This window comes from Paroedura picta, chromosome 4 (assembly GCF_049243985.1).
Source record: "Paroedura picta isolate Pp20150507F chromosome 4, Ppicta_v3.0, whole genome shotgun sequence".
In the NCBI taxonomy this organism is placed as follows: Eukaryota; Metazoa; Chordata; class Lepidosauria; order Squamata; family Gekkonidae; genus Paroedura; species Paroedura picta.
In genome coordinates, this window is record NC_135372.1 from 96,501,500 (window position 1) to 96,523,438 (window position 21,939).

General features: G+C 43.1%; 2 protein-coding genes across 5 annotated transcripts in view; one reads left to right on the forward strand and one right to left on the reverse strand.

Annotated features, from left to right (window-relative positions):
• Nucleotides 1-7,670, forward strand: part of PACSIN1 (protein kinase C and casein kinase substrate in neurons 1) — a 62,263-nt gene extending 54,593 nt beyond the window's left edge. For all 3 annotated transcript variants that reach the window (XM_077334430.1, XM_077334432.1, XM_077334431.1), the window contains 3 exons: nucleotides 78-202; nucleotides 393-586; nucleotides 2,113-7,670. In XM_077334430.1, coding sequence (XP_077190545.1) covers nucleotides 78-202; nucleotides 393-586; nucleotides 2,113-2,222 — 429 coding nt within the window. In that variant the 3' untranslated portion in view covers nucleotides 2,223-7,670. The remainder of the gene's footprint in view (nucleotides 1-77; nucleotides 203-392; nucleotides 587-2,112) is intronic.
• A 1,736-nt stretch (nucleotides 7,671-9,406) lies between these two features.
• SPDEF (SAM pointed domain containing ETS transcription factor) overlaps nucleotides 9,407-21,939 on the reverse strand; it is a 33,513-nt gene continuing 20,980 nt past the window's right edge. For both annotated transcript variants that reach the window (XM_077334434.1, XM_077334433.1), the window contains exons 2-6: nucleotides 18,846-19,337; nucleotides 16,018-16,215; nucleotides 14,051-14,098; nucleotides 13,667-13,807; nucleotides 9,407-13,206 (exon numbers count right to left, since the gene is read on the reverse strand). In XM_077334434.1, the coding sequence (XP_077190549.1) occupies nucleotides 13,028-13,206; nucleotides 13,667-13,807; nucleotides 14,051-14,098; nucleotides 16,018-16,215; nucleotides 18,846-19,311 (1,032 nt within the window). In that variant the 5' untranslated portion in view covers nucleotides 19,312-19,337 and the 3' untranslated portion in view covers nucleotides 9,407-13,027. The remainder of the gene's footprint in view (nucleotides 13,207-13,666; nucleotides 13,808-14,050; nucleotides 14,099-16,017; nucleotides 16,216-18,845; nucleotides 19,338-21,939) is intronic.

The window sequence follows — 21,939 nt, forward strand, 5'->3', positions numbered from 1 at the left end:
CTGCGTGGACGACTACAGGAGAATTCTGGGGTTTTGGAAGAGGAAGATCTTTCAGAGACACATTTCTTTCCCTTCAGGAATGGAATCCAGATGCAGCACAAACAATAACAAGAAAAGAGAAGCCTAAGAAGAATGAAGGAGGCAACACTCCCAATGCCAGCGGAGCTGGGGAGTCAGCGGCACAGTCTGGGGACCGTGGCAGGTGAATATGCTGAATTTGCTCCAGTTTGAGCATTGAGCATTGTACAGTGCAATGTTCAGATGAGAAGGAATAGAACATTGTTGACATAATGCCTAGTTAGTGGGCAGTGATCCTCCAGTGCTGGAGGCAACAGATGACCTTGGCTATAGCAACAGTTTTCATGGTGCCTTCTAACACCTTGCCTTCCCAGTGTGAGCAGCTATGATCGGGGCCAAGCCTACACTGCAGAGTGGTCAGATGATGAGGGTGGCAACACTTACAACTCCAATGAAGCTAATGGCGGTGCCAACCCCTTTGAGGAGGAGACAGCTGGGAAAGGCGTGCGTGTGCGAGCGCTGTATGATTATGATGGACAGGAGCAGGATGAACTGAGTTTCAAAGCAGGTGAGACATGAGGAGTGCTGAGAAGCTGTGAGGAGAAATGTAAGAGTCCATCAGTTGCCATGCAAGGTAAAGGTACGGACACTGCTAACAAAGAATCCCATTTTCAGAGAGTTTTCTTCCTGACATTGCTTCCTGACATTGCTTCCAGCCTTGCTGTAGGGCTCTCAACTCAAGGGAGACCTTCCAGTTCTACACATTATACATAAGGGGGGGGGGGGTCTACAGCAGAATTAAATGATAATAAATAAATGTTTTATTTTTGCTTTTCAGAGGCTTTAGCTCACCTGCCTATTAAGTTCATGTTCCTCAGCTGGAGAGTATTTCAATACGAAATGTTTGTAATTCTTGCTGTTCCCTTTAATAGGATGAAAGGTTGCTGTTGCTACTAGTGCCTCTTGCACAGATATTGGCCACAGCAGCTTCCTTGCATTCAAAGGCCGAGTCTGGTTGCCCCCAGGATCATGAAGGCAACCGATTTTCACAGCCTCTCAGCCTAAACGTTACATGGCTGCATGCTCAGAGCTGGAGGAGAAATGCATGTCAGTAAAACTAACATGTGTGATGTGGTACTTGGATGAGAATGGCTGTGACACATGTTAAAAATACAGAAATAGTGCTGAATCATGTTCTAGGGCCCCACGCCTGTTCTGGTTTACATTCCTTACCTGCCAATGATAGCCATTGACCTTGCTTAGGGGGATGAGCTAATAATCCTAGATAAGATCTGTCTGAGTATTGGATGCAGAAAAGTGTTTACACAGTAACAATTTATCATAGTGTGCACATGATGGTCATGTGCAGAAATGAATCATTATTTTAATTATATGAGACTACCCCAAATCTGTCATTCCACTTAGGGCCAAATAGTGCAACAGACCTTTGCCTGGAGTTTTCTGATGGGAACTTAGTTCTGAGGTAGATGGGGACCTTATGTGGATCAGAACCACAGCACATGGGAAGAAAGAACTTAAGCACCCCACACCCCAAACTGAAATGTCTCAGAAGCTATTTTCCATGCTGGGCACACTATTGTGTACATTTCCACAGTAAGGAAAATCACACCTCCCCTGTCCATTCTAGGATGGGAAAATGGTGCAGGTGGTAAAAAAAAGCTATAGCTCCTTTTCTGCATGTCCTCTAGCCCCAATCCAAATCAGGTCCCTGTGCACCTAGAACCTGTGCATGGAACAACACCCCAAACATTGAGCACACGGAGAGTCAGATCAGTAGTCTATCACACTCTTCATTGCCTAGTTTGGCAACAGCCCTCCAAAATTTCAGCACTACTCCGGAGTCTCTTTCAGATCAGCCAGTACTGGATTTTTTTAACTGGACATTTGAGGGCTGAACCTGGAATCCTCTGCTTATAAACCAGTGTGCATCAGCCCCTCTCCAACAGCAAAGCCACCTCAAGAGACTGCTAATTTAAATAAGGGAGTGGCGGATGAAGAGGTTTAATAGAATACAATAGAATCACCCATTTGTTGATAAGGAGCCCTACTAATGACTTGTTACTGTTGTTCTAGGTGATGAATTAACCAAATTAGGTGAAGAGGATGAACAAGGGTGGTGCAAAGGTCGTCTGGACAACGGGCAACTTGGTCTCTATCCAGCTAACTATGTGGAGGCCATCTAATTTTTGTTGTGTTTGCCTCACTGCTGTCACAAAAAACAAAATGACCCCCTGTCATCTCCCCTCTCTCTATGCCAGCCAAGTAGCTATCTTGCCGTGCATTCACTCACTCAGCACAGTTAGAGATCCAAACATATTTTCCAACCAATCTTTTATTTTTTTAATAGCCATCTCTGAAGAGTATTTTGCAGTCGCTTTAAAGTTTTTTTTAGATAATGTGACATGAAAGGTCGACACTGTGGTGGTGGGGGTGGGTTATTTTGTAAGTGAAAGTGAATACCTCAAGCCCTTAAAGCCTAACCAACAAGGCTTCTGATTGGTTGGTTTTTAAGGATAAAATAATTATGAGCCGCCTTCCAATTGGCTTGAACTGTTTCAGAATGGTTGGCACTTAAGCTACTGGGGCCAATCCAATTCACCCTCTTTGAACAGACTGAAGCCAGTAAAAATAAAGAGGAAATGGAGTATACCTCTTGATTTTATTTCTCTTGCCCCTCCTCTATATAGTTTCTGTCTGCTTTTTCCTTCATTGAAAAGAAAACAACACTACCAAGTCCCAGCCAATATCCTGGTACAATGCTCAAGCCTCCAACTGACCACCATAAACTGTTGTTTAACTGAAGTATTGTTATGCACATCCTGTGACTCCCTCCCCTGGATCCTGTGGTCCTCCCCTTTCATGAGATTAGAGCATGGTATAGTTCAGGGGTAGTCAAACTGCCGTCTTCCAGATGTTCATGGACTACAATTCCCATGAGCCCCTGCCATTGATGTTGTCAGGAGCTCATGGGAATTGTAGTCCATGGACATCTGGAGGACCGCAGTTTGACTGCCCCTGTTTCTCATCATGCTAGGGCTCAGAGTTCAAACATGGACACCCTATGCAAATCATCAAAGCATACCTCACTGGCTCCTTTCTCCCACCTTCTCTTGAGGAACTGGGTTGCAAATCTGGGATGTGTTTAGACGGCTGATTGGATGCATTCCCCTTTTACCCAAACCAGTACAAACTTCTCTATTTCCAGTCTGCCAAAGACCTCCTACAAGATGAGAGCCTGACCTAGGAGCACTAATGGAGGTATACCCAGCTCAACAAAGAAGCTGTGAGTGGAAAAGGCATCTATTGTGACATGGCCCCAGAAAACCATACTAGGGACTCTCTGTTACAGTTTTTCATTCTTAATGAAGATTTCCTGGTAAGTTGCTGAAGATGGTCAGAATTTTGCTAGAACCATATCTTTAAATGGAACCAAAACCGAAGCCTTCAGCCAATGAGAGTATTCCATCAGTCACCCAGAGATTGATTGATAGCATCATATACTGAATTGGTAAAGAAATCCAGGATTCTAAGCAGAGTTCCAAAGGTAGGGGATATACCCAGGTGATAGCCGAAAGATACAGAGACTTCTCTGAACAGCTGGCTGTAAAGTTAAATGCTGTGTCCCTTTTCCAACTGTATACTGCTGAGAGTCATGTTTATAACAGGATTTTGAATAAAGCCCTGTCATCCATTTTGAGGTGAGTAGCAGCATCCTAGCACCAGCACAGAAATATAAAGAAGGAGCTTGAGGGCCAGCTGAAGTTAAGGATTCTTCATTCTAGAGTGAGCACTGTCTACATATATAGATATAGGACAATATTGATATAGTAAAATATCTATAGGTGCTCAGATTTTGTTCAGTTGGGTGATACCTAGCTTCCAGATTAGAATGTTAAATACAGACAATGTCATTAGAGAAAAAATGGTAGGCTTACCATCATCTGTGTTTATACTGGAGTAAAGAAACCAGTTCTGTAGAATAGTGTGGACCTAATAATGTTAAGAAGCTGCTAAGAAGTTTTCATGCTCCCAGACTACATGGGCCTGGCTTTCAATATCCAGTTCCCTGCCAAGTAGAAGAGATACTCTTTTGTACAGTGGAAGAAGCTGTTATATGAAAATTGATAAGTAGAAGAGCAGAAGGCTGAGAGCAGAACACGAGTTCCTGAAAAGGGGAACAAGCCACAAGACAAATGATTTCATTACCTAAATATTGGCCAAGGGCAGAACCATAGCAGAATTCTGCAGCACCTAGTTCATGGAGCATACTTTCTGTTAATTTTGGTGGAAGTTGTGGAGGAGAACTGATGGATTGTGTTCTAAGATGGCTGTAAATCCCCCCTGTCCTCATGTGATTACACTCTGTATTGCCAAAATACTGAGAAGGCAAACGTTGGCACTTTGGCACTGCACAGAGCGTTGGCAGTTTCTCCTAAACTGGAGAAGAATCAGCTCTGCTGCAGAGGTGATTTGATGTTAAGTGTAAAGTTGGTTACTTCAGGGAAATCATGCAGCAAACCAAACAATGAAATGTCTCCAGTCAGTATAATTAATTTCATATCCTTTACACAAATAGTGAGTTAAGTAACTGCCAGATATAAATTGTTTATAGTTTATTCCACTATAACAATATTCTTTATGTTTCTGTGCTGATTGAATGCTGGTCTGGCTTAACCATTCCCAACATCAAAATATGCTGATTATTCAGGAGTCTTAAAAAAAAACTTTTCCCATCCTCTAAGAACTTGACCCTTCTTCAAACACCATGTATTTCCCCCTATATCTTTGTCTTCTCAGATGTTGTTACCACAGAAGAAATTTAGTCAACAAAGATTTTTCTGTCTTTTCTCGTGTGGAGAAACTGGGACAACTAATTGTGAAATAATTTAGGGTGAGGTCTTTTCTCCATTGCAGCACAATGTCCTGAGGTGATGGCACACATCAACTGGGATTGTCTCATCTTTGATCAATACAGATTTTGGACCAATGGCACCAGATGACTCATCCAGACATCTCCCATTCATTAATGTGTGCTCCTTTCACATATCCCACCTCAGAGAGTTCACATGACAATTGCTTCTAGTTTCCAGAAGGCTAATTTTTCTGTCTGTGGTTAGTGCACCCCTTTGTGCACTAATGTCCATCTTTGTAAGGGTGCCATTTCAGATCTGAGTCACCCTCCAGCTGATTTATGGGGGCTTATGTCTAGTGTAGTATAAAATAGCTAGTATATTTTCCTGTTTCATTAAGGATTCCCAAGTCTTTCCATCGCCCCCTTCCACAGCAGTCTTTTGGAATTTTATAAGCACCTACCATCATTCCTCCTCCACTGCAGCCTCGTAATGCAATCTGTTTATTTTATGAATGATTGGACCCAGTGACAAGTGTTGTTCGTGAATGAATTTAAGAAGCTGCATACCGGATTAAATCGACAAGAGTTCTCCGACCTTCGACTACTTATTTTTTGTTAGGTTAAGAAAAACTTTGAGGAATGCTGTTGTCTCAGCAATGCACCTGTTTTTGTATATTGACTGTGTAATTTAAAACAAAAAGGTATATATATACATATATATATATATATATATTGTGACTGTATTACTGTGCATACAAAAAAAATGACTGATCTATGTAAATGTTATACGGATTTTAATTCTTGTTTGATTCTTGTACTCTTAATATCTCCTGATGTAGATGTAGCTCTCATGTTTACAGGGTATGCTTTGTGATGGTCTTGATCGGGCCACTAGAGTGGAAAGTGAAAAAGGGTTGTTTTGATAGAATGGTCGCAATCCAATGCTGAGCTTTGCCATCTCCATTTGATTTCTCTCTATCCAAACCTGAGGCTTAATTTGACCTCTGTCCCTAACCTGATCCAAAGAACTAACCTCAGACAAAGTTCTAATCTGGTTTTGTCGTACTCAGAGTGTTTCTAATGGATTTAGTTAAAATGCAGAGAATAGACCTTTGGGTACGGTGAACATCCTCAATAGACATCATCTTGTTCTACAAAGAAAGCACTGTATTTGGATTTCCTTATCTGCCTAGTAGGGAACATGATGGGAACACAATACCAAACAGAGACACAAATGAAAATTGATGGCATATATATTTTGTTAAGGATCAAGGCAGAAGCAGAGCTTATTAAAAGTCTTTAACAAAAGAAAATGTCCTACTGAAATGAGCCCCCCTCCCCCGTCAACAACTTATAGATGCAAACCTTACCCAGGAGTCCTTCCCACCTGCCAATTGTTAGGCAGAAGGAAGCAGAGTTCACTTAGAAGGGCTACCTCTCACACCCCTTTCTGGAATGGTACTTGTTGGAAGTACTGAGTTCCAGGATGTCTGTGGCAAACACAGAGGCCATGATGGAAAGGCTGGCATCTGCAGATGTCTGTGTACATTGACATTAGTATGTACTAATGGCCTTACATAATGGCCTTTTTGAGCACTAGCATCATCATGGTGAAAATCAATGTATACATAATTCAAGGTGAACACTCAGTCTTCACTTGACTGCCTCCATGTATGACACCTGGGACCTGAAAAGAAGAAGAGTTGGTTCTTATACACCGCTTTTCTCTCCCCAAAGGAATCTCAAAGCGGCTTACAATCGCCTTCCCTTTCCTCTCCCAACAGACACCCTGTGAGGTAGGTGAGGCTGAGAGAGCCCTGATATTACTGTTCAGTCAGAACAACCCTATCAGTGCTGTGGCGAGCCCAAGGTCACCCATCTGGTTGCATGTGGGGGAGAGCAGAATCAAACCCAGCTCGCCAGATTAGAAGTCCACACTCCTAACCACTACACCAAGCAGCATGTTACCATTCTTGGCCTGAAACTCAGGGCCAAATTCACATTCTGGGTTTTAATTAGTTTGGTCCAAGGTTCCCTGCAGCCATTGCAGCTGCAGGGAATGGCTTTTTTAAAATGGAGAGTCTGGATAGCAGCTCAGAACACTGCTGTGAGGGGAGGAAAGACTCCTACCTTTTCCCCCGAAACTGTTTTTTGGTGCCAAAATAGCACTTGAAGAAAGTTACTTGTTTATTTTTGCTACTCCTTGTGCACAAAGTACTCCTCATGGAGCAGCAAAAACAGGGGGAGGGAAACTTACCCCCAACACTGTTTCAGTACTAGAAAACAATTTTGCTGGGAAGGCAAAAGCCCTACCCACCCCCCACCCCCCAGCCAGTTTGGACTCTAATTTTTTTTAAGCCATTCCCCAAAACTGCCATGTGGTTGCCAAGAAGCCAAGTTGGGAAACCCAGTCCTAACTTGCTAGAAACTCAAACATGTAGTTTGGCTCTCAGTATTTACAGTGGTTTCCATACTGCAAGTGGCCAGAAGAATCAGCCCTGAGTCTGCTGTATTCATTACATGGCCTGTGGTCCACATAATGACTGCTGGAAAAGGAAAAAAGAAAAACTGTGCCCCCCTTGTCCACTCTTTCTGATTAAAGTGCTATGTCAGGCTGGGGGATGGGGTGGCCCATGCTAAGGAGTATTGTTATGTTCAGCAAAGCTACATACTAGCAGAAGGAGAGTAATGTATCCGTGTCATGCCAGTCTGCCTCTTCCATAAAGAGCAAAAACTATACTTAAGAATACAATAATAAAAGGATTATTTTATTCATGCACCGTGTGTTGATCCTCGTTAATGGTGAGGAGGGTTGTCCTTTTGTTATGACACAAATGCAAATTTGGGTTGCAATCTGCAACAGGAAATAGTGCTTTGATAGATGAAGACATTTCAGAAGTGCTGGCTGATGTTTCAAGGCTTGGAGAGGTATGAATGGTTGCATCAGGCAAATATTCTACCACATAGGCTGTTGAGGTCTCATGCAACTGATTTCTCCTCTCGGGAAAGTAGGCACAGTGCATCACGACGGAACAGTAGGAGGTCCAGTTATGCAGAAAGTAGATCCCAATTGGAATTGCCACTAAAAATCTCAACTCAGAAGAAGCAAGTCAAGCAAAAATGGGGGTTCCCCCTTAAGCAAATACTGAGAAACTTTCAAGGATGTCAATTGAATTTTGATAAAATTAGTGAAATTATTCAGCTGCCCCTGTCTCATTTATCAGTTTCATCTATAATCACATCAGAAGTGAATAATGCAAACCATCTGAGGTCCTGGCAAATTTTGAGGGTAGCTTACCAAATTCCCAAAGTGTGTCTATGTTGCACCTTTCCCAGTTGCAGTAACTTCCCTCCATCTTTTTCACCTGAAGACATATGTATAATTTTTTACTGGGTCAGGCCATTCCAAAGGTTCATCAACTCATGCCTACTGCATTTGCTAGCAGTTGTCCAGCAAGGCCTTTCCCCAAACCTGCCTCTTGAGATCCTTGGATTGGAGATGCTGTGGACCGAATCTGGGACCTTCTTACATAATGTATGTACTCTACCACTGAACCAAGGCCTCACTGGCATACAATAAAACAGTATTGGAGAGAGGAGGGGTTATGGGTACCACAGATTGCCAAAAGAATAAACAAATGTTAGAGATCAAGTCTGACCTCTCTCTAGAAGGTAAAATATCTAAACAGAGAAGGGCTGTGGCTTGGTGGTAGAGCATCTGCTTAGCATGCAGAAAGTCCCAGGTTCAATTGCCAGCATCTCCAGTTAAAAGGACCAGGCAATAGGTGATGTGAAAGATAAAATACTGAGACCCTGGAGAGCCAGTCTGAGTAGTGACAGCCTGAGTAGTGACTGGGCAGCTTCATGTGTACTGGGCAGCTTCATGTGTACCTCATGTATAAGGCAGTTTCATGTGTACTTTGGTGGCGTTATGAGAAGACAAGAATCACTGGAAAAGATGATAAGGCTTGAAAAAGCTGAAGGGAGCAGGAAGGCCCAACATGAGTTGGATTGACTCAATCAAGGAAGTCACGGCCCTCAATTTGCAAGACCTGAGCAAGGCTGTTAATGATAAGTTAGAAGACAGGACGTAAAACACACAGGAAAACAGGCACACATAAGCTGATTTGGTGACTTCTCTCCTTACAGTTCAGTTTAGCTTGTTAACTGGGGAGCATTTTGGAAAATACTGAACAGTATGCCAATATTCTGCCAGCATGCTAGGTTTTCACAGCTGCATTAATGATGAAGAGCACTATAGATCATTTTCAGTATTTTATTTTTTTGAGCAAGTATCTTCCCCTATCATTTGACATTTCTCAGGATTGATGTTCTTATTATGAACACCCATAATGCCTGCACATATTAAACAGGTGGATGTCCCCAGGAACTAATAACCCTAATCAGTGTCTCACCATTGCCAGATTTAGCACCCTGCAAGCTTTAATGACAGCAATAGAAAAAGGAAGGGGAACTGCTTGCGTTGTGGGGACACATAAGAGCAGCACAGTGCAGTTTGGTTTAAGCATTTATTTATATTTGGCAGCAGCAACAAGTCTACATGAGGCTTACTCATCTCCCACTATAGAAACATGATTGACCCTCCAATCTGGACACCACAAGCAAGAGCAATGGCACTTTTGAATTTTTCTTACATGGGGGGAGGTCATAAAAATGCAGAATTTTGCAATATTTTTTCACATTTTGGAGGTCAATTCATAGAGTAACTATATAGTTCTCCCACAAACCAAGGAAAAGGCATTCACCAATACTGGCAGCTCTTCGAATCCTGAAGTATGTATTTTGCTTTAGATAGATCTGCAATTTTGTGCCTTTGTCTCTAAACGTGTCATTGAACTCATGAAGCATCAATGCACAAAAAAAACATTTCAGAGCACAGCTTCCTCCTCATTGTGCAGTTGATGTGTATAATTCTGAACATCTGAAATCTGTTTATTTTTTTAAAAGGAAGAAAGGAAGAGTCTCTGCAGCATTCAGGCCAGTGCTACAGCTGTTGTTCTTCTAACTGGCAGTGTTTCTTAGCAAAAAGGCCAAATTACGCAGAAATAAAACACAGGCACTGAGCAAAGCATAGTAGGGTTGGTAGAACGGTGGTGTAACAATTTCTGGAGTGAATATTGCAAAGTGCTTCTACTCTCTATTGCTTTCAGAGAGCATCTAGTTTTGCTGGATGACCACTTGGTCAAGTAAGTGTCTGGGGCAGACATGGAGCCATAATCCCATCCCCCACTGATATATACACTGGCAGGACCCACTGTTTATCCATATCATTCCTTTGCCTTAGGAGGTGAGACTGTTCATTGGCCACATTTGCCCCAGGTGCTATCAGAGATGTTTGCTTCTACACCACGATAAGTTGAATCACCCGTCCCCTGACCCTCAGAATCTGGACACCAAAGTCAGAGAGTTTGCAAAAGCCCTTTGCTAAAATTGATTGATTGTATGGCCTGTGTAGTGTAGCCAGGAGATCCAGGGGTTGTCTGGCAGCCAGGCAAGAGATAGGCAGAGGTGATTTTGCCATTGCCTGCCTCCACATCATAATCCTTGGGAGCCTCCCATCCACGTACTGGCCAGGGTTGGCCCTGCTTAGCTTCTGATTCGCTTGGGCTTGCCTGGGCTATCCATTCCAGAGACTCTGCTAAAATAAAGGGCCATATCTTGACCCAAACCAGCCCGCAAACACAAAGAAGGATTTACTATGCCTCTGAGCTGAAAAAAATAGTATTCTCTGTGAGTATAAATTTACTTCAGAGCGAGAGATCAAGAAACCTCTTGGGTGAGAGGAATGAGATGTTCGTGGGCTGTGCTCTGCTGAACAGAAGTTTTGTTTCATTCTGCTTATACTGCTTGCATACTTTTATATTTCTATTTATTTTGTTTTAACTCTGATTTAGGAAGTGGAGGGAGAAGTAAGCGTTTTAAAGCAACTTTGTGTTTGTGTATTGTGCAGCTCTTCAATGGCAATGAAGCCCTGCTAGAAAAGGCAGCAGCAACTGCGGCCCTTGCGTCATGCCCACTAACAATTTCAAATAATATCTGGTACATAATTTGACAAGTTCTATGAGAAGGCACCAACACTACTCATATTCTGAACATGCTCACAAATACAGGAAGAGTCAGAATTCTTCATGATGAATTAAGTGAAAACATCTTTTCCAATACAAAAGCCCTAAGCTACTGACTATTTACTTCCTTGACATCCTGCTCGCTCATTGCTGCTAAAGGCAGCTCCAGCCTTGCAACTTAGTAGTGGCAGCCACTACTTTATTGTAGCCCTTAGAAATGCGTCAGCAGAACATCAAAATTTTGCCAGGAACTGGATTGCCAAAAGGTGGAGAGAAAGACGCCTTGTCCCCTTAAGACAGACCAATCCCCTATTAATATGAGGAGATGGGCAGCTGAAGTCTTTCATGACATGGGGATGAATAACATCTCATTAAGCCTCTATGGAGGGCCAGGCATTTCCCCCCAGGCTGCTGGCAATGCTAGCTGGGAAGTCTGCAAATAAAACAGGAAAATTTGGCATGGGTCACAGGAAGAACTACACAGAAGCAACTGCTTTTTGTCTGAGCAATAACACATGAACTGTCCATGTTCATTTTAATCTTTACCAGAAATCAGCTTCATTGGCTTACAAAAATGCATGTATAGTTTCGGGAAAACTAATTTGGGGGAAACCACTTTGCACCCAGGGAGCTGAAAGCATCTGAGCAGCGCGGGGTGATCCCTTTAAGTCACCCTTGAAGCTGGGAGGCAGTGTCCAATCCCCAGCATTGTCTAGTGGTGCACAACAATAACCCACAGCATAGTTTCAGAAAGTTAGGAGAAAGGGCACTGCTATTATGTCTGTCCCTCTGATCAGCTCATGAGTCCCAGGAACCTTAACACATTGCAGCAGCCAGCTCTATGTCCCATGCAATCTAGGGACTCTGCTTGCCTTAGCACAGACACTCAGCCAGCTGGCCCCCGCAGGCATGGAGGTGCCACAGTGTTCTAGCCTTGGGTCAGCATGAGCTCTGGCAAGAGGCTAGTCTATGTGATCCTATTGTCTTTCCTCTCAGGTGAAGCTCATTCATACACTGTGCACATACTGAGAATGGGTGACTCTGTCCTTCTGCTAACAATACCTGAAAACAGTCACTTCTTGCATTCATGCATATATGAGTAGGTAGCCAATTTAATAACCCCAAACCTGGGCAGATTTTCTGGCCAGCTCCCTTGAGATCACCTATGACCATGTTCTTCTCTAATTATTAGAAAGCTAATATTGCATTGTCAACCAGATCCTAAACTGTTACACCAATGCACTGAAACCCCAAGAACTGGCTTTCATGATCTCCAGCATCCAATAGGAACTCTTAATGCTGTCCAATCAAAACTGTGCCAAAATATTGAGGACATTACTAAATCACTCTGATGGCAGGCTGTCAAGGCAAGTTCACCAGAGCCATTTTGGTCTGCTCTTGAGGCTTTCTTCCTGGTGAGTGGAAAGCAAATGACTGATAAGGGGGTGCTGGGGTATTTAGCAGGACATGATGCTGCTTGAGCCACCAAATCCTCCCCCAAACCAATTTATACTGAGGCCTGGCTCTTTTGAGTGAAACATTTCCTGGTGCCATAAGTGATTTGTCCCATGGCTTAGATTTAGCAAACCAGCAAGCAAAACAAAATGACAAATGCCAGTGATTTTCCTGGAAAAGAAGCAGCATCCACTAGACTCCAGACTCCACCTCCATTCTCCCTTTCTTCTTCTAAATTTCCACCTTTTCTTGGCTTCTCATAGCATACACTTGAATGGGCACAGATAAGAAAACTTCCTATACTCAAAACCAATAGGCCCCACTGAATTAAATGTATATACTTCATTTAGCAGAGGTCCCTTCCTATTTGCCATTTTACCTTGACCATAAAGGTTGGTTTGTTTCCTTGTTTCCCATAAAGAATCAGGGAATACAGAAATCGCAGAAGTTTAGGAGGCAAGTCCAAAGTGTTATCAGTCTCTTGTCCAACTCCTGACTTCATATTTCTTAAAGTTCGTACTGCAGAGGGGAAGGGGTGCTGTGGCTCCAGAAAGTTTGCCAGGCCACACTTGGTCAGAATTTGTTCCACCCGCCTTCACACAGGGTGTACGAACTGGTAAACCAGTCGCTGGGAGATGTCTGGTTTCCGAATGATCCCTTTCTTGTAATATTGCCGAATCGAGCGGCTCAGCTTGTCATAGTTCATGGCGGGACGGTTCTTGCGTATTCCCCATAATCGAGCCACTTGAGCAGAATCTTCTATTTTGAATATACCTAGGAAGCGAACATGAGAAATAAAAGAGAAAATCTATTTTAACTACGAAATTACAGACAACCTGATCCATAGTCTGATTAGCGGCACTATTTACAGTGCCTTGGATCAGAAGACTATTTAAGCTTAAATAAAAAGAAGATGAAAGATTCATAAAAACCAAACATTTCAGTAATGCTTCAAGGGATAGGTCACATTCTGCTTACAACAGTGGGGAGCACAATGTTAGCAGCATAAAATGGCATCAGATGCATCATCAAATGATGTCACAGAGCTCTGAGTCCAGGGAAGCAAAGGAGGCCAGGATCACAGGCCACTAGCTGGGTATCCTAACAGCACAGAACTAGTGTCTGTTGCACATTTGCACAATAGAACCTGCTAGTGCATTACCAGGAACTGGAGGGGAAAGGGATGTTTCTCAGAAAAAGAAGCTGCTTAGAATTTCCCAGAAATGATGCTTACCTTTCTCCTTATTGAGCCAACGAATGAAGCGTCCATAGTTATGAGGCTTCAGCAGAAGTTCTTTCAGAAACTGCCAGAGGTGAATGGGCTGGCCTGAGCAAGATGAGTCCACCTCATTGTCTGTCCAGTTCTCCTCACTCCCTGTAGGAAGAAAGATCCAGCTAATTATCAGAGTACCTCTTGAAGGACTGGATGTCCACATTGTTTTTCTGTAGCTCTTTGTTTACCTGATTTAAAGCAGGCAAAACTAAAAGTAGCCATTGCTGCAGATAAAGCACCATGTGGTTTCCTGGACCTCTTTCTGTACTCCCAATAATAGCTTCCCATCAGCTCTACTTTCTCCCTTTTTTGTGATTTGGATAATAATGGCAACGGTGAACTCACCACAATAATGCATCTCTCCAGGGGCAGTTTTCTCCTTCATCCAGGCAGCTGGAAGGCAAGCACAAATGTCAAGGGATGGTCCAGGGGTCAAGCCCATTCCACTCTTGGGCCCAGTTCCCCTGCTTACAACACACACCCCACAAAGATTATGTGACTGTAGAGCATTGAGAATGTTTCTTATTCAATTAGCCATTCAGACCTTTTCCACACATGGAATTAGATCCAGGCCAACGCTTGTCTGGTTGTAGGGCTAATCCCCGCTTCTACATGATGTTGGTGCTAGCCCAGACCTGTCCCGATTTAGCCCTCTGTTGCCCCGTAGCAAGGGAACACAGATATTTCCATGTTCCCTTTTTTGCCCCAAGTACCAATGGAGCCTTTGCCAGGGCATGCCCGTGTGGTAGGGAAGAGTTGGGCCTTCGAGGCCCAGCTCCTCCCCAACCCTGGACTGACTACGGTGTCTCAGAAGGGACACAAAATGCCCTAGGAAGCTCCGCAGCATTGTGCAGGGCTGCTGAGCCTCCTGGGAAATTTTTGTTTGTTTGTTTTACTACCATGTTCCTAAACAGAACAAAAATCCTAAACAGAACTGCCTGCCTGTCAATTGATGCTGACAATAATTTTACCTTCTCTTTTAACTGGGTTCAAAAAGTGTGTGTGTGTCAAGTTCTTTATCTGTAGAGGGGAGCTTCCCCAGCTTCTGTTCCCATCTGTGTTAAGCAAAAATCTGCCCTTCCCCTACATGTCAGGCTGACTATACCTGTGAAGGAAATGAGCATGTGCACATATTTGATATGGTTGCCAACTCCATGTTGGGAAATTCTTGGAGATTTGGTGAATAGCTTCTAGGGAAGGAGGGGGAGGGACGTAGCCATTTTCTCCAGGATAAATAATTTCTCTTGTCTGATGATCACATGTAATTCTGGGAGTTCTCCAGGCACCACCTACTGCAATTCAGCCTGAGTGCCTAGAATTATTATAAAGTCCTTATAGTAAGTTATGTGGAGCTAAAGTACAGCAGGGTTTGGGGACTTGGGGGTGTATGTGTGTGATGATGAGTTCAATGGAAGATGATGTTGTGAATCAAAGGGGCCATCTATCTTCCCACCCCATGCACCTTTTCCTGTGATCGCTGTTTGCAAGACCTCATTTCATACTCAGAGGAAGAAACAAACACTTTTATGGTGATACATTGGTGCGTGGGGGGGATTCCCATTTGCCACACTGCAACCCAAGTAAGTGGAAGTAGGACAATATTTACAAGACACTGTTTATCATGTGTAAATAAAGGAAGATGATATTTGGCTTTAAATAAAATGGATTATCATTTCACCTTCATTATAGAATGATCCCTTGTAGAGATTTTGTACTACATCATAACTCATTCATAATAAAGTAAATCAATAATGATATACCATCAATGTAATCATTCCACCCCTCCCCTTAAAAATTGCAGGTTATGGGTCTGGGTCCCTTACACACAATTTTGTTTGCCAGTGGTTACTTTTCCAGTTTTTCTCTGAACTTTCCCTGTGTTTTATTCATGCCACCTTTGCAGTGGTCTGAAAAACCATGGGAAAACTTGGGAGGGGGGAACCTCAGGAGAATAACAGCCAAACCATGTATAAAAGAGAGGGGGAATTCAATGACATTAAGAAGTCCAGTTGGCAAAAACCTAGTGTGAAAAAGTCCACAGACAAACTTTTACAGCCTTGATCCAACTGACTGTACCAGCCTCCATAAAGTCACCAAACAAGACAAGAAGCCAGTAGTTGCAAGCTAGTCCATTAGCACAAAATATTTCCCATTCTGTGTAACGTGCAGAGAACAATCCTGGTTCTCAGGGATATTTGAGAGGTGCACAGATACTGCAGGACTGCAAGAACATGGCTGCTGCTACTGCCCTGGGTGCATGAAAGGCAAACATTTTAGCTGTAGTCTTCTCCAAATCATATCAGCACAGGCACCTGATTTCCAAATGTCCAGGTGAGCATGTAAGACATCGCCACAAGCTGGGGATCGCTGACGGAACTGTTCCTCAGACATGGCACACACATCCTTTCCAGAAAGATCCTGGAATGATTTTCCAATCTGGGGCAAGCGATATTGATGTTCAGTCCATAAGATCCACTTCTGGACATTCCCCGGAGTCCAGTCTGCTGGGTCTACAAGACAGATATAGGTATATTCTAGATGCAGTGCATGATGGCTAAATGTATAATTCCACTGCAAAACAAATGTTGCGAGGAAAATAAAGCTCTCTGAAGTATAGCTAGTGAGCGCTCTTCCTGCTACAGCTTTTGACATGTGATTAGTTATATCTCCAGGCACTCTCTTTGATGTCGGAGTATGATCCATGCAACCACCATGCTCAGCACTGGACTTTTTAACCTAAGGCCACTCTAAACTGCTGCAGCTGGTTAACATCCCAAGCAGCATGGGACAAGGGAATGCTGCTGCAGATCTCTTGGGATATCCAGACTTAAGACAACTAGCTTCAAAGAGAATGGAAACAGAAGCCAGCATGAAGCCTAGAATAACATACTCAACAGTTACAGAGTTATTGTACAATACTCTGGATAAGCATTCTCATATCCATTCCCAGACATTTCTCTGATCCTCCTTATATCAATGGTAAGATGTTTCATTAATCAAACCACAGAGGAGGGACAGAGCTTCATAAGCCTGTAGCAGGGCTTAAAGAGCTAATGAAAGAAAGCCTCTTTTGCCTTCTCGTTTTACAGTTTATTTCTTCTCTCAGCCACGGGTCTGTCACATCTCTGTGTGGCTGCTTCCATCAAACATGAAATCAACCTTGGTACATGAAACCCACCCTCCAGCATATCAGATGAAAACATCAGAAGAAAGAGTTGGCTCGTGATCTCCAATGCATGCTAACTACCTCTGACTGAATATCCCAGGGATTACCCTTTTAAATAGCTAATGAAACTGCCAGAATGATCACAATTGCAGGAAACAACGAATTGACTGGAATAGCTGCCTTTCACTGTAGGTCAGCTGCCTGATTGCCCACTGCCATTCTTAGGTGTCCAATGAAGGTTGTCTAGCCCAGGGATGAATCTAAGAAGCTGCTGCAGCATAAATATTTTTAACAAGGGGCACTGAACACAACAATGCTACAGCAATCCTTGTGGCATGGCTTTGCAGCAATCTTTGTGGCATGGATTTCCTGCTGTTGAAAAGTGCACTCCGAATTTGATATTGTGACTTGCCATCCTCCATAGCAGCCACTGGATCACTGCTGTCATACCAAAGTTATTCTGTTCTACAAACTGTCAAAGGCTTTCAGGGCTGGAGTCACCTGGCTGTTATGGGTTTTCTGAACTGGGTGGCCATGGTACAGACCTTATTCTGTTCCTATTGTCTCTGGGACAAATGTGCTAGCCCTGTTCTGTGGGCATTACATGTAAACCAATAGAAATGAATGGTCTGTAGAACTGGGACATTTTAATTAAGGAAACAACATCAAGGATGTGTTTCATTAAGTCTTGTATGTATGTATCTGCTTAAGTAAGTGTAGTCCACCCACCCCTAGAGGCTCAGGGCTGATTACAACAGAGTTAAAAGCATACTATAAAATTACAACAGAATCCTACTTATAGGTTACCATTAAAATACATTATTTAAAACATCACTATATAACACAGTACCATATTGCCAATCTAAAGCTGTTTGGTCCATATTAGTGCCACAGTTAAACCAGAGAGGGAGGTGGAACTAATGGCTGTGTTGGTTCCTAAATCCAGTTCAAAATTGTAGGATTGACTGATTCCCTTATTGGGGAGGGGGAAAGCTATGCAGTCAAATTAGTTTGTTGTATTTTTTGCACAATGTTTAATTTCCTCCTAAATCTCAAATTCTGCTTTATTTTAAAATGCAAGCTTTCCCCTCTTTTGTGCGCATAGAAAAATAATGTAACGTGGTAAAGATGGTTTCTTCTACTAGTTCAACAACTATAGAGCATCTGAAGAGGGTATCAATGATTAACCCTATGCTCTTGTCCAGATCCTCTCATGCATTTCTATGTACTTTGATGATGTACCTTCTGTCTTCCTGCATCTACTACCTGTAGTATTCTTTGCGGGCATCATATGAATGTTATATATGTACACATAGCATATCCCACTCATCTACTGAACTCTAGCATCTTTCCTGCTATACAGCAACAATGAAAGAAACAGAGATTTAATCCAAAACAAAGTATGCAAGTCCAGTTAACCTAGGACTCATAATTTTGAGTTTCTGGTCACAAAATATTTTTAGAACACAAGACCATGCCTTTTGATAAATGGAATTTGCATCCAATGTCTGGCTGTATTGTCTTTTATGTAATGGGCCAAAGGATAAGATTGGAAACTAAGTCAACAGGGAACTGTCTCGCTGGAGTTGAATACTGACCCTAAAAGTTTATGATTCAGTGAAATAGGTGCCATATAGGCTGTTCTGTCAATGTACATATCAACTCCATAATATCACTAAATGGAACCCTCGAAGGCACTCATCACTATGCTCAAGCTGCAAGCAAAAAGTAGACCAAGGTCTGAGCATATATTCAACATCTGTTCCCCTGACTGCAGTAAGGGTAGAGCTCACAGCTGTGGTGACAACTTGAATACCAGCCAGGCACCCATCAATAGCTGATGGATGACAATTAAAACTATCAGACACCACAACTCAGCAATCCTGGCATCATCCTGTACAATGAAAGTTTCCCTAAATTGGGAGCTATACATCCCAAACAATAAAATATGAAAGTGATTGAGATACTACTCACCTGATGCAATGTTGAGAAGCTTGCAAGCTGTTTCAATGTCCTTGAGCACCTCACCCACCACCATGCTCTGAACCTGTTCCAGGGAGTGCTCCTCCAGATGAAGGCTGGCTTGGTAGTCCATGTCAGGTGTGAGGCTCAAACCCTGACTGTCAATGATAGGGCACTGCTCGGGTTCTTTGGGCACTTCAGTCCTGCCCCCTTGGCTGGTGACTTGTGGGCTCTCACCCAGAGCTTTAGGAACCCAATTGCTGTCTTCTGGGTAAAGCATATCAAAGTACTGCAGGTAGACAGTGGGCAGAGGCTGTTCAGGGGTGGCAGGTGGGCTAGGACTGTCAAGAGATCTCCAACTCCGGCTGTCTGAGTCTTGCAAAACAGGCAGCCTCTCCAGACCAGAAAGCAGCAGAGTATCCTGAAGGGTGACCCGGTTGTAAGGCAAAGCAGTCAGGCCTTGGCCTGCACTGCCCATCACTCTACACAGGTTTGACTCCAGATCTGTCATCAAAGAAAAGGAGAAGGAAGGAAGGGGAGGGAAAAAAAACATGCATCAGCCAGAAAGGATAGTTTGATACTGATTTCTGCATTTCTGCCCAGTGATCAGGCACAATGAAGGAAAGCTAAGCCTGTTAAGGGAAGAGAAACCGGCAAAGAGTAACTCCATGGTCAAAGAGACCCCTGGATGAAAATAGGTTAAATAGCTCTTCATGGGCCCAGGCAACTCTTCCCTTCTGGGTCATTTGGCAATAAGAGGGCAAGAGAAGGAATCCTGTCAGTGGGGATGAGGAGATAAACACAGAAGACCCTTGGTTAGGACCTAATGATAACTTTACAGACAGGGAGACCAAATATCTTCCTAACCTCATGAGATTGAAGCAATTGGGGTGACAAAAATATTGGAATCTTTAATGTGATGAACCAAAGCATGATAGAGAAGCTACATTCTTATCAACATTTAGACAAAAGAATCTGAAATGTGTTTAAGCCACATATAGTGTTGAGGTCTTATGCACAATCTGTTTTTTGTGCAATATGCATGCCTGTGACTTTCCACTTACTGCCCATCTGCTGAGCACTTCCTCTTAAAGGAACACTTCTGTTTCAGGACTACCTTAACTACCTCATATTAGGGATGCCAACTTCCAGGTGTTAGCTGGAGATCTCCTAGGGATTCAACTGATCTCCAATAGACAGTGTTCAGTTCCCCTGGAGAAAATGGCTGCTTTGGAAGGTGGACTCTGTGGCAGTCTACTCTGCTGAGGTAGCTCCCCTCCCCAATCCCCACTCTCTCAAGACTCTAGCTACCCCCAAAATCTTCAAGTATTTCCCAGCTCAGAACTGGCAATCCTACCCAGTTACAAGAACAAATTATTTGACATCTCCATTGAGGGACAGAAGTCATTTTGGTGTGTGTGTGTGTGTCCCAGGTCTTTTGGTTTTTTCCATTCTATTTTTTAGGCTGTGCATGTTACCTTAGGTGGGGAAGGGAAGGGCTGGTGGCACTGAGTTCGAGCCCATGCTCTGCATACTGAAAGCCCAAGGTTTGATCCATGACATTTCCAGTTAACTCATGCAGTGAATGTTACAAGAGACCTTCCTCTGATAAGACTTTGGAGACCCACTGCCAATCAGAATAGAGCTACATGGGCAAATGGCCTGATTGGTAAAAGGCAGCTCCATTGTTCATAGACAGCAAGTTTCAGGAGATAGAATATACACATGAGCCATGATCCTAAACACATCTTCTTGGAAGCACATCCCCTTAACAGCAGAATTTATTTCCATGAAAGCATTATTAAAATTGGAGTACAAAAGTGCAAACAGAATGGTGGCAGCAGGCTGAAAATGCCAAATCAGAGGCACTTGCACCCCCACTACCACTTGTCTTGTCATATCTGATTTCACAACCCTTATGGCCAGACAAAAATGAAACATGCTGTAGTGAAAGGCTAGCACAGTAGGTCAGAACCATAGAAGAAGCCCATGGCAGAACAGGGCACCCTATGCGGCATCCTTTTATCTCAGGCTATTTCAGTACTCTTTTTCTGTCTGCCACAGTCTCTCACAAATAACTGCACTTTTTAAAAGTCATTGTGAAGTCAGCTGGCAAAATGACATCCAATAGATTCCTGATCCTAAGCCTTTTTAACCCCTGAAATCATGATTTGAAGGAACTTTTCAACTTGTATTCTTTTAACCTGCATTTTAAAACATCACATCCATCTGGCTTGGATACAGAGAAGCCTGGACTTGACAGAGGAGGGGATGAACCTGATGGATTTCCATGACAACCTTTGATCTGTCAGTAACCAAACAGAAAGCCTGAGGCTTTAAAGGAAAAAAATCCTTCTGAAATGAAAGTTCAGTTAAAAGGCTGCTGTTGGGGTCAGGTCACCCAGTGTGCAATTCGGAGACTATGCCTCACATGGGCTGTTCTTTTTATGGGTATTTCCCCCTTTCTACCCAAAATCCAACTAATATTTTCCCTCTCCAAGAATCTCATGTGAGGTCAGAGTTTAGGTTGTCATCCAGTAAGCACTATGGAAACATGCAGCAGTGAGCATACAAAGATACAACAGAAGCCAGGGTAGTAGAGATATATGTATCTTCAATGTCTTAGTATTTTAAATTGATAGTTCAACATAATTTTCTCTCCAGATTTTCCTGTTGGCTTCTTTCATGTGTTTGCATCAGTTTAGTAATCACATCATATTGTGTGGGGATTCAGTTATATAATAGCAAAGTTATCAGGTGCTAGGTGAAGGTAAAGGTAAAGGTATCCCCTGGGCAAGCACCGTGTCATGTCTGACCCTTGGGGTGATGCCCTCTAGCGTTTTCATGGCAGACTCAATACGGGGTGGTTTGCCAGTGCCTTCCCTAGTCATTACTGTTTTACCCCCCAGCAAGCTGGATATTCATTTTGCCAACCTCAGAAGGATGGAAGGCTGAGTCAACCTTGATCCAGCTGCTGGGATCGAACTCCCAGCCTCATGGGGAGAGCTTCAGATGGCATGTCTGCTGCCTTACCACTCTGCGCCACAGGTGCTAGACTTTTAAAATAACATAGCAGGCATGCTTGGAGAAAATGAAGATGAAAATA